This window comes from Anarhichas minor, unplaced genomic scaffold (assembly GCF_050575085.1).
Source record: "Anarhichas minor isolate MPS153535 unplaced genomic scaffold, ASM5057508v1 ptg000038l, whole genome shotgun sequence".
Classification (NCBI taxonomy): domain Eukaryota; kingdom Metazoa; phylum Chordata; class Actinopteri; order Perciformes; family Anarhichadidae; genus Anarhichas; species Anarhichas minor.
The window spans coordinates 2,623,087-2,635,366 of NW_027466484.1; the positions used below are offsets into that span (position 1 = coordinate 2,623,087).

The window sequence follows — 12,280 nt, forward strand, 5'->3', positions numbered from 1 at the left end:
TCAAACTCCTTGAGGCAACAATGAGAGGATTTACGAGGCTGTGGCAGTTTTTCATGCCCTTGAACATGTTCCCTCCAGATACGTCGGTCGATAGCATGAAATACAACCTGACGGAGTTTTTAATGATTACAACGCACACAGGCCACATATTTCTTGGCCCATTAAGCCATGTAAATACTTGAAGGGAACACCGGTTGGGGCATGCCCGGCTTCACATGACGGTGTGTTCAGTGGTGCCTTGAGAAAGCCAACGGCCTCTTTCTGTTTACAAGCCTCTAATCATGTTAATGACACTTTGCTCCCATATAGGCCGTTTCTCAATCGATCACACAGACAAAGACCAAAATAAAGTAACAACAGTTAGAATGTGTGCCTGTGCACGTCTGAAGGAGATGAAAGAGAAGCAGTCAACCTTTAAACTGCCATTCATCAGGGAGTCAATGCCATTATCCCCCCGTCACCCTGCAGTCTGTCGGGGACATAGAAGTGCACATATACACATACAAACCTGCACTCTTTAATAATGGATTCAGATGTTAAGAAAACAACAGGAATATACATTCTGGAGGCAGACAGTTTTATTGAACATTGAAACAAGGATGTTACACGGACCACACCAGTGTTAACTACAAGTAATCATATCACTGCTCACCCTTTCTAATGTGTAATGTTTTATCTGGTGATAGTTATAGATAGATAGATAGATAGATATTTTTCTTTTTGTCAACAAATCCCATGAATCACACCAACAATTAAATAAATCTCTTATTCCTCTGTGCCGTAGAGCTCCATTGTTGTCTAAAACTATTAAAAACACACAAGTCGGTGACATGCATCCGATTCTTGTTCCTTGTCAAAACCTCCAGCCTACATTTCCCACAATGCAACCCCGCCACTGAGAGCTTGGTTGAAGATTGTGTTGTGTTATGCTATGTACAAGTTATGCTAGTATGCTAGTTAGGCTATTGTAGCCCCGGGCTGCTAGCTTCAGATGAGGAGCGAGCTACAGAGGTAGCTGGTGACCTCACTTATAAAGTTCCTAACTTGTAGTCTTTAATCTTAACAGCGCTGACTCAAGTGACATCACTTGAGTCAATTATCAGCCTTCCCACCGCTCACTCTGGAGCCACAAAAGGCCCAACATGGTCTTACTCCCCAGATCCTCTAAACATGGCCACAAATACTCACAGCGCACCAAATGTGTATTAATCCACAGCTGGAAACAGTTTGCTGAGGACGACAGTGTGTTTAAATGAATGTGTAATATGTAGGTTTAGGTGTTTTGTAGGAACCAGTAGGACTTGAAGACGGGACAAAGAAGAGGGGAAGAGGTCAGAGCGGACTGATGCGTTGTTGGTTTGGGTCTTTTCATGGAATGGAAACCAGTTAAAATAATCACATTCAAAAGCTGCAACATGACAGTAGAGCACAGCTGTGCAGAACGATGCATCACATCATCTCGGTGACGTGAACACATCTGCATTGGTGAAGAAGTTCGTATTAATCTCCAGCAGATTATCAGAGATGACAAAAGACGATTCTTCTGCTCATTTCTCAGCAACAGACGCTCGACGAGCAGCAGCGACCGTGTGGACAAAGGACGAGACGTTCATCCATCTCCCTGTACGACCCGGATGCAAATGAGGAGAATGAAAGCAAGCAATCAATTCCCTAATTGGGTTTGTGCTATTTTAACTTGTTAAGGGGGCCTCTGTCTAGATTAGAAGGGAAGGTCAATGTCTCATTGTGACAGTCACTGTATTCATCTCACACGTGCAACAAAGGAACCCGGCACAGAGACCAGATGCTTCTCATTGTGCGAGTCCGCCATCATAACGTCTCGTTGATCGCAGGTTTGTTCACGTTCGTTACAATCTGCAGATGCAACAGTTTGGTCCAAAGTTACACATTTACATCTGAGAATGAAGAACAGGACGGCTTCTGCTGATGAAGACATTGTAGCGGTGTCTTTTTATATAAAATGTTACGACCCAACAAAGATAAGTTTGGTGTTGACAAAGACGACAAGTTAAGTTCTACAACTGTAAATATAACAGTTTTGCCTAATAATTGAAGTTTAAGTTGGAAAAACACCCGTAAGTATAATCTGTTATTACATTTGATGAACAGCATTAAGTAACAACCTGTAACTGTAGGGTTTAGATTTAAACGTTGCTAAAGCTCGACTGTTTAAACCAGACAGGAGACGGAGCAGTGCAGAGCTCTCTCTCTGTTGCTCACGCTCAACAAGCTGAATAAAGAAATAGGGTTTAAACTGCTAAGAAAACACTCCTGCAAGAATGAGTTGTAAAGAAAGCAGAATAAAAGCTCTGCTGCTCCACAATGCACACGGAGACGTTTGAAGTGTCCCTCCCTGCTGGAGGTCCTACAGGTCCAGCTGAGCGGCTGCAGAGGAGCATATATTTTCAACACATCAGACGGTTGATGTACAGCGTGAGTCAGCTACTCCCTCAGGTCACATCAATAGTTTAGTTAGCAGCGGGGAGAAACCAAAGAATTAGAATAAAAATGAGATTACGTATCCTAAAAGCAATGCACTCAATTACTCCGACTCAACGTGTTCTGCTGCACAGCCACATATCAGGAGGAGTGGGAGAGCAGCATGTCATGTCTGGTTCTGTGTGTTTCTCTTGTTCTCCTGGTGAGAGGGAAGAGAGATCTGTTGAAAGCTCTACAAACCATGCAGCCGTCTAACACGATGCACTTCATCTTCCCGCTGTTTGCTTTAGTGAAGTTAGGGATTGGCTTCGTCCGGGGCCGGGAGTGGCGGCATGTTGATGATGGCCGGCCTCTTATCGCTCTTTATCTGCGTTTGAACAGGTTTCAAAGCCAAGCGGACCGATACCATTAAATATAGACCATACTGTCCCAGTGCTTTCTATGGGTTCAAGCAGAGTTCATGTTGTTCGTATCACCGGCCTTCATGCTCTCACATCTCACACAGATCAGAAGGGCTCTGTGAGGTATGCCACCATCAGCCAATTAATGCCCCGAGTACAGCTGCTCTGCCTGGAAGGTCAACACTAAGCACTGTGCACGGCTTAATGCCTTCTTTCCACTGCTTCTACCTCTTTTTGTAGTTCACACCCCAAACGTTACATAACAAGGGTCACAAACGTGACCGTGAGCTGCCTGAGTCAATAACAAACCTGCTGTGCTTCAGGGGAGAGGGGTCTACACAGATCCCCCCCCCCACATTAACAGGAGAAGAGATGCACTCTGGGAGATTGAGGAGAGGCATTTTAGGCTTCGAAGAACTTCGCTTCAGATCAAATCTCAGGGACAAAAGTGACTTTTCAGGCGTTTAACTGGCACTTTACTCTAACTCAGGCTGAGCTGAGACGCTGCTGCAGGGATTCATGTGGAGACGTGTTAGTGGTGGGCTTCCTCTGACCTCATGGGGAGATCCTAAATGACATGCTTTAGCTTTAGCACCTTCCACCAAGTCTTTGGTCTTGTTCCATCTTTATTAATGTAAGACATGAACACTCTTAAAGCGGAGGCCTTTATTCCCTCTGGGCTGACCCACGAGCCGCTGCAGCCACAGTGCAACTCAAAGGCACTTATTAGTGTGACAGTCTGTGTCCAAACATCACGAGCTTTAAACATCATCCTCCAGCAGACGTGGCGTTACACATAATGTACAGAACTACTGAACTCAATGCCCCGGATATAGATCTACGGAGAGCAGCTTCAAAATCAAACATGGCGCATTAAATGTGCCGATAGCACAACTACTCATCAATCACAGCCTTTAACATGAAAGCAGAACACTTTGTAGCCCTGGAGGGCTAAAGGTAGCAGCGCCACCTAGTGGTGACCGACTAATCCGTTTTTAAAACAAAGCTACAAAAGTAAAAATCAATGTTTTAACATAATCTTCAAAACAGATTAGATAATCTAAAAGAATCCCTGACTAAATCCTTTCACAAAGGAATGCTCAAAGCACATGAATCATTATTAAATACAGTAGTAGAACGTCGTCTGACGGGTCCTTCATCTAGAACAATGGTCGGCCATCATGGTGCAAAACAAAGGCAAAAGAATCTAAAACACAATTAGTCTTTTTTTAAACCAAAAGCCACGAGGAACGAGAGGCGACTACAAGCAGCTCCCTCTGGCACCACCACTGTGTCACGTGTCAAAGGAAACAATGCATGCGTTTCATCTCTGATGGCCTACATGTTGGTGCTTCCCAGCCTGCTGGTGAATTTGTCCTTGTCGATGTTCCTGTGCTCTGCCACATGTCGGAAGGTGCAGTCCTGCCTCGTGCAGCCCGTGGTCCTCCAGAAGAAGCACTCCTTCTTGTACGGGCTACAGCGGGGACACAGCGGCAGTTCTAGAGTTTAAAACGAGTCAGGCGTCCTATTTACCTCGAAATAATGGTAACAAATCAGCAGAATAACTTGTATGAACAAAGACAATCAAATACTACTTGTTTTAATCATTAATGAATCCAATGCAGATGTGGGGAAAACCCTTCCTACATCCTCTGTGCTTTAAACTGTTAGAAACAGTTCCTCCCATCTCGTTACACTTGAAGCGGAGGAACATATGAACGTGTAAGCAAAGTGTTGGATGGAGAACAAAGCATGCGCTCACCTGAGGCGTGGAAAGGGCTCAGAGGCGGCTGATTTGGACAAACCGAGTCCAGTGAAGAACTTATTGGGATATCGCACTGAGAGCGGAGCGCCCTCTACCACCATCCCCTGAAGAGGAAACACATGGAAGAGCCACAGCTCAGGAGAGAAGACGAGGAACAGAAACTACCCATAAGATTCATGTCACAGTTGGATTTGTGTGAAGGGAAAATGTTTTAGAGAAGCAGACGGACTTTAAAGCGTGAATAACTTCACAGATTTAAAGTCTGCTTCTCCAACACCTTCCCAGAGCTGCGGTTGTCAGTCACTGCTCTAATAACACACAACCACATGTAAACAGATGCATACATTGATACACTGGATGGCTCGGTCACAGTCCTCCTTCCTGGTGTAGTTGACGAAGGCACACTGGTGCTCCAGCAGCATCTTGATGCTGCAGACCGTCCCGGCTCTGAGAGAGAGAAGCAGCACATGAGCGGTCATCTTTAACGTCCCCGCGGTTCACAGCTCCGAGTCAATAACGGGGAATACAGTCGACACGTCACTTCAGCAGCAATACATCAATAACAAGCTCAGAGTTCTGGTGGTCAACGCCCTCAATAATCCAGCTCATGCATATTGTGATCTAAAGTTATTAATGGAATGTAAATTAAATGCTAAAATGAGAGCAATCCAGAAACTCAAACAGCAGAAATATCTACAAATGTGGATGTTATTTGAACTTTAGCGCTTTATTATCTGTATTCTGCATTCTCTATTCTTCTTCTTCTTCTGCATCTCCTGTGAAGCTCAACTCAACATCGGATCCTCGTGAAGGAGAAACTTTACCTGCTGAAGAGCTCGTGGAGCGTCGAGTAGGTGACAGCAGGAGCCAAGGATCCGACCCAGATGGAGAAAATGTCTCTTCACACCAAACAGAAGAGATTGAACTATTTTAACTGATGTCGCACTCTCAGCAAATCACCTTGAAAACCCTTTAACCAAATCTGTGGACGCTGCACATTAACGTCTGTGCTTGCTCAAAAGTGCAACATGTGTTAAGTAAATGTAAAATCACTAACTGACTTCCTGTTTGCAAAAGACACAAATATACTGCATTACATGTGGGAACTAACAGACAGTTGTTGCACATCTGAGCATGTTTCAGCGCAGCGGTTCCCGACCTGAAGGTGAGGCAGGAATAATCTTTAGAAACCTGACAGACAACATTCTGACTTTTCTTTTGCTTTGTGAAATTGTTAATAGAATGATTACCTTTTGTCTTTCATAAAGCAAACAATGAGAGACATGCAGCCGGAGGTGAGGGCTCACAGACCAAATACAGGTGAACAGCTGCATTAGGTGACTGTTATGTAAAATATACTTGTTAGTAATACGCCGTCTTACGGTTTCACAGAATTCTTTGAGCGAGGCGTCGGAGACTGTGATTTCGATCTGCTTTGCTCAAAAGCTTCGGACTCTTTGACCTGCTGCATTCTGGGACGGTTTGTTTGGAGGACGAACTCCCACTCTCCCTCGTCGTAGTTCTCCTCCCACACCACTGGTTGCTCCGTTTTGTCCCAACTGGCACCGGCATCTGAAGAGAGCCAACAAAACGTGTTCACATACCAGAACATCCCCGCAGACACGGGTCACATCCCTCCAGCTCTTGAGGAACATTCTGGGACGTTTACCTCCAGGACCCGGATCACTTCCATCACCAAACAGAGCTTCGACAGCTTGCTCCATCGTGGCATGTGTTTTCAAGGCCTCCGAGCTCTGCCCCCAGGTGAACCCCATTTCCTAAGATGGACGAACAAAGACAGCCTCCTGATACCAGCATACAGACGTTTAAAGAAAGGACCGGTGTGTTCGGATCTGCCGGCCTCTCGTGGTGAGGATGCAGATCACGACTAACTGAACCCTCGCCCTAAGGTGATGTAAACATTACATTTCTCATTTTCACTTGATTATACACTAAAGAAAACATACTTGATAATATAATATTCCATGTCTGCCAGAGATTCCCCTAAAAGCTGCACACTGTTCCTTTAAATGTAAACCACAGCTAGCAGACAGAGTGCATCCAACTCAGAACCTTTGGTCTGAGCTCATACTGTCCATCTATCCTGCATCACTTGGTGTGCTGTGTGGTGTTTCCTGACGTCGCCATTTGGAGCAAACAACATGCAAAATAACTATTACTGACTTTCAAGCGCGCTTTGGACGCTCTGAGGTTGTGAAGTTGTTCTACAGCTTCTTCTCAGAAGCTGACGGTCTACTTTGTGCCCCTGTACACTTGTAAACATGTGCTTCTCCTACCATGAGGTGCAGGGTCTGCGCTCGTTTCAGCTCCAGCATGGCTTCAGCGCTGGAACCTTCCAGCTCCAACACTTCCCTATAGATCAGCGAGGCCTCGTAGTATCTCTGCAGGAGACGTGAAGGAGACATTTTCAACTCTTAAAGCACAAAGAGCACATTAGCTTTTAGTTACACCTTTATATTGTATTAGCCCCAATATTAGAGGCTTCACTGAAACTGTCAAGCCAGATACTGTGCATGTGAATAGAACATTACGTAAGTGATGCAGGAGCAGTAACTTACCTTGAGCCCACAGAGAGCTTTCCCTTTCCTAAATAAACCTTTTATCCAGCTTGGCTGCATGCAGAGTGCTACGTCAGCATCCCTGAGAGCGTTCCCATACTGCTGCAGTCTCTCATAACACAGGGACCGATTTCCAAATAACCTGAAACAGAGTAAACGTAATTCTTGGTAATTCTTGGTCACTGCTCCTGCGTGGGAACATTAAGTCTGAAGTCAAGGCCGCGTGCTTACTTAAATTCCTTTGGGCTGTATTTAATGGCGTCGGTGAAGCATCTCACGGCCGTCTCGTACTGTCCGGAGGCCGCCAAACGATTTCCAAAACCTGGAGGGACGAGCGAGAGCGGGTGAGTCTGCTTCAGTACTTTCATGTGTTTGTTTTTGTCAAAGTCTCAGTGATGTTAATGTAGAATATTACCCACCAGCCAGCTCTCGGCTTCTCTTGGCCGACTCTTCTGCGTGGTCCATGATTTCCTGTTAACGTTAGAGTGAGTCGGTGAAGTGTTTCAGCACGACACGATACGCTAAATGTGCATGTAGCTTTCTGTCAATGCTAGTTATTATTTGACCACATTACATAAAGGTACAGTCACAGATCTAATGGAAGAGTCAGACATTAAGAGGAGAGGTGTTCCCAGGCTGAAGACTTCAAGTCTTCTTGTATTGTATTATCTGTGTTGTTACGTGTCCCCACCTCTTTATTGGGTTCATGTTTCTCTTCCTTCTTCTTATGAACCTCAGGTTTCTCCACCACTCTCTGCATTTCCTCGTTGGACTGCGGAACTTCCAGTAATTTAGTTTTCTTCTTTTTTATTTCTCTCGCAGGTCTCTCGTTACACGTTTCCAATTTTGTTGTAGAAGAATACGAATTGTTTAAATCCAAATCCTGCAGAAAATAATGAAATACAAAAAAAGGTGGTGGTTTGACAATAATCATCCACAAACAAACAAAGGGTTCAAATCTTGAGCCGAAGTGTGTTAAAGCTGCATTCTCTCTAGTGTCCACCAGGGGGCGACTCCTCTGGTTGTATAGAAGTCTATGAGAAAATGACTCTACTTCTCTCTTGATTTATTACCTCAGTAAACATTGTAAACATGAGTTTATGGTCTCAATCTCTAGTTTCAAGTCTTCTTCAATACAGCATGATGTTCATTTAGTACATTATGGTCCATTTAGAGTCAAACAGACCATAAAGCAGGGGATGCTTTAGGGGCGGGGCTACACAGTGATTGACAGGTCTCTACCAGAGACGTGTCCGGTCTGGACACGTTGTAGGAAAGTTGTATTTCCTACAACTTTAACTCTTGACACTTCTGGTTGCAAAAAACCAAGATGGCGACGGCCAAAATGTCAATGACGAGGCTTTAAAACCTGTAGTCCACAAACACTCCTTGTATACAGTCTGTGGGTGTAACACAACAGACCAGCCTCTGTCTCTGTGAAACCGACACCAGCTGTGATCCAGCACTGCTTTCTGCATTATTAAGAAACAAAGACTAAACTATTTAACTGATCACTTGAAACCATTATCAAAGTGTGACAATATCCAGTTTCCTCTTGAGAAATAATTGCACGTTCTATGTGGTCACCATCCTATTAACGACTGGTGAGACGTTATGTCTGCACGAGATGTATGCAGCCTAGAGTTCACAATGGTGCTCCACAATGTGACCAACAGAAATGTAAAAGTCTCCACAAACCTTTTGCTCCCCATCTTCTGTTTTATTAATCTCCGCAAGATCTTCTTCTTTATTATTAGCACTTTTCTCATGGCGTCCAGCTGCCTCCGTTCCATTCAGTGTTGGAGCAGATTCAGGACAATCATTTGCTTCTGCATTACTTTCAATTACAAGATTTTCTGCCGGATTGTCCGAGGAGTCTGACTTCCCCGTTTCTTCCTCCTGAAATGATAAAAGGGAAGAAACACGAGACCACAAGTGGTTTTTAAAGGCCTTGCTGTGTGGATGTTCTCTCCGGGCTAGATGTGCATTTGTATTTGCTGTAATATCAGTAAAACAAGACTTACAGCTAAAATGTCTTTTACTGCATTCTTCTTGTCTAACCGCTTCTTTTCTTTTTTACGCTGCAACAGAAAGATGAAATGTGCTGTGAGGAAGAAAACAGCAACAACACTCAGAATGTTAGACCCTAATAATTACGACACTGACCAATTTCTTCCGCTTGTTCTTCTCGGTTTTGTCCTTACGTCGTTCCTCTTCTTCTATCAGTTCCTTTGCATGTTTATCAGCCTCCTGAAGGAAGAAAAAGAAAATAAATAAGATAAATTCAAAGTGTCTGAGAATGAAAAGTACATGAATTGAAAGTACACGAGTCAGTCAGAACCCAGGGACACGTAATAAAGTGAACGTCTTGGTTTCACTTTCACAGAAGTGTAAATACCTCGTCGGTGAGTTGTTTTATTCGGGGATGTGGTTCTAAATGCTTGTAAGCAGCAGTGTGTGCATAAACGTGACGATCGTCTTCATCTTCGTCAACATCATAGTCCTCGTCAGAATACACCATGTCGTCCTCCAGTTCTCCCTCAAAGGTCCTCAAAAAATCTAAACCTGGGAGAGATGATGAGGATCATCAGCAACTTGCATGAAACCACAAAAAAATCATTTCGGTCAGTCTGGAGCCCTGTAAGGTTACCCATAATCCTTTGCAAGCAGCTCAAGACAAACAGATGAACAGTAGAGAGCAGTTAAATATTGAACAGGATGCAATCTGCAGCTCACCAACGACAAGACTAATTACGAGGAGAAGAAGAGAAGGGTGAAGGGTTGGCTCCGATACAAGCTCTGCTGCTGTGTTCTGCTGTAATGAGCTAATGCCGATCAGGTGGTCATTAATAAATGATTGATTGAAAAGGGACAATAAATCTTAAGTTACCTAAACTGTTAAACTGTCATACAGTCAACATCTCTGAGAAGTCAAATCAACTAAATGTACTTGTGCTGGAGTGTTTTATCCTCACGGTCACTTAGAAACAAGCTGTAGAACACCCGTACCTAATAATCCAGAGGCAAAGACATCCAGGATAGAGCCTGCAGAATGACGTCCATTTATGAAATCTACCACGGATTCCTGATGAAGAGAAAAGACAGGCGACTTTAAAATGCATCCATTATGTGTCCGTGCTGTAGCCACACAAACTGAACTACACACTGCTCCAAGTAACAGACTTTGTAACCGTTCAGTCATCTTTTGGGCCGTTTTGGACTTTGTTTGGCAAAAAGGAAGAAATAAAACGACGCATTTGGAAGATCTAATAATTGATAATGGACATTTATCTGTATTTTCTGACATTATAGAGACAGAAACATGTATCCATTAACTGTAAGTCTTTAACTGCTTACTGCTATAATAAACTGTACATTTCTACATTCACACATGTTGTGGCTGTTTATCTGCAGCAGTTACCACAATAACTGGGAGGTAATATGAATGTTGTAACGTGTGAGATTGTGTCAGATGTAACATAGTGTGACAGCGTTACAGTGATTATTTATCTGGATTGTTGTGAAGATAAGGTGCCTGATATCTCGGGTAGCTCAGACTCAAACTACCAAGTTGAAGGTAGAACTGGTGGCATGTTACTAACAGCACACTTAAAGAAATAGGACAGACCTGTTATGCCACAATAATAACGACAACACAATATAACAACACAATATACAGGTTTCCAGCTGCTTGACTCATACTCACGTGCGTGCGCATCAGTCTCGAGTTCTCCCGAATCCTGGCGATAGGAGCACCACCTGGAAGAAACACATCAGGTAAAAAAAAGGGCTAACTGTCAAATATATAAATGCCTTCGACGTCACCAAGCAGAAGTCTGTGGTTACGTCACCAAACGCCACATCATTAGCCAGCTAGCTCGTAAGCTAACAGTTCTCATTAACAGTTAAATGAAACTCATCTAAACTAGCAAAATAACAATGGCTGCTTTGATCTCACCTTTAACAATGTCCTTCTTTTTAGGCATGATTTAAGCAAACGTCTTTGTGTTGGTTTCCCTGCGGCTGTTACGGACGTTATTTAAGGTTATTTGTATCTTTTTCGTTGAAGGTATATTTTATAGTGTTGCCACTGTTTTCTTCTTGTTTCCGCGTTTGATTAATAGAGTTTTTATTGCCCTGGCTTTAACCTTTCAGGCTGCTGCCCGCCTCCAAGAGGCTCCAATCAAATGGTAACGATTTCGCTTTGTTGTAGTTCAAGGGCCGTGATTGGATGTCGGGCCTGTCAATCATTGTAAAGTAGACGGAAGAGGAAAGAATGCCTTAGAGTCTGACAGAGGGCAAAAAACTCCCTTTACCAATCTGCGTATGTGCTGTCATGATGCCACAACTAATGTAAATAATATATACTATAAAGTAGTATAAATTAAATATAACTATAAAAACAAACATTTCTGTAAAGTGCTGTACAAATCTTTATAAAAAATATACATAAAATATTGAACATCTGTATATATAATATTTTAGTTATTGTTGATTTTTTAACTTTTTTACTTAGTTAGTATTCTTTACTGTTTTATTACTTATTTACTTATTTATAATACTTGTTTTGATCTTCTTCTTTTTTTTACTATGTCTCTTGTTTGCACTATTCTGTATGCTGCTGTAATCCTGTAAATGTATACACTGCAGAAATAAAGGATTATCTTATTTTATCTATCTTATCTTATTTTATGCAATTAATCAAATTACCAAAACCAGTTGACGTGCACTGACCCTCTGGATCTGGGGCTCCAGGACAGTTGCCCGCCCTAGCCCTGTCTCTGGATTTACATGGTGCATATTCTTAGACAAATTTGAGTTTAACCAAATAGGATATTCTTATTAAAATGAATGCATGAAACATCACTGCAGACCACTCTGGACAGAACTACAGAACAATGTGCGGACACAAGACACAACAACCAGACACAAGAACAGGTTTTTTTCCCATAGGCCGTCATTGACGAACAGTTAACATCAGTCATACACTGTCAGTAACCCTCTAACATAAACATATCCACTGCTGCCATTATACATTATAATTTTACAGTTTTTAAATGCATAATGTGTTTAAA

At 42.9% G+C, this 12,280-nt stretch overlaps 1 protein-coding gene across 2 annotated transcripts; it reads right to left on the reverse strand.

The window, feature by feature from the left end:
• Positions 1-560: 560 nt before the first annotated feature.
• Positions 561-11,314, reverse strand: LOC142967761 (uncharacterized). 2 transcript variants are annotated; one of them, XM_076107319.1, is made up of 18 exons: positions 11,164-11,314; positions 10,912-10,964; positions 10,215-10,290; positions 9,604-9,770; positions 9,372-9,455; positions 9,230-9,286; positions 8,904-9,104; positions 7,897-8,088; positions 7,625-7,676; positions 7,437-7,527; positions 7,206-7,347; positions 6,924-7,028; positions 6,296-6,404; positions 6,009-6,198; positions 5,451-5,525; positions 4,971-5,073; positions 4,624-4,730; positions 561-4,335 (listed from the first exon to the last, which is right to left on the reverse strand). In XM_076107319.1, exons 1-18 carry the CDS (start codon positions 11,189-11,191, stop codon positions 4,200-4,202), a joined length of 1,968 nt encoding a protein of 655 aa, XP_075963434.1. In that variant the 5' UTR covers positions 11,192-11,314; the 3' UTR covers positions 561-4,199. The 2 variants fall into 2 exon arrangements, with proteins under 2 accessions (XP_075963434.1, XP_075963435.1); XM_076107320.1 differs by having other exon boundaries at positions 4,222-4,360.
• Between the last annotated feature and the right edge of the window lie 966 nt (positions 11,315-12,280).

Excerpts from the sequence above, each read along its gene's own strand:
- LOC142967761 (XM_076107319.1), bottom strand. The coding sequence starts at position 11,191 with ATGCCTAAAAAGAAGGACATTGTTAAAG. Across the intron at positions 9,771-10,214 it reads CTTTGCCTCTGGATTATTAG|GTTTAGATTTTTTGAGGACC; the intron begins GTACGGGTGTTC and ends CATCTCTCCCAG. Across the intron at positions 7,677-7,896 it reads AACATGAACCCAATAAAGAG|GAAATCATGGACCACGCAGA; the intron begins GTGGGGACACGT and ends TAACGTTAACAG.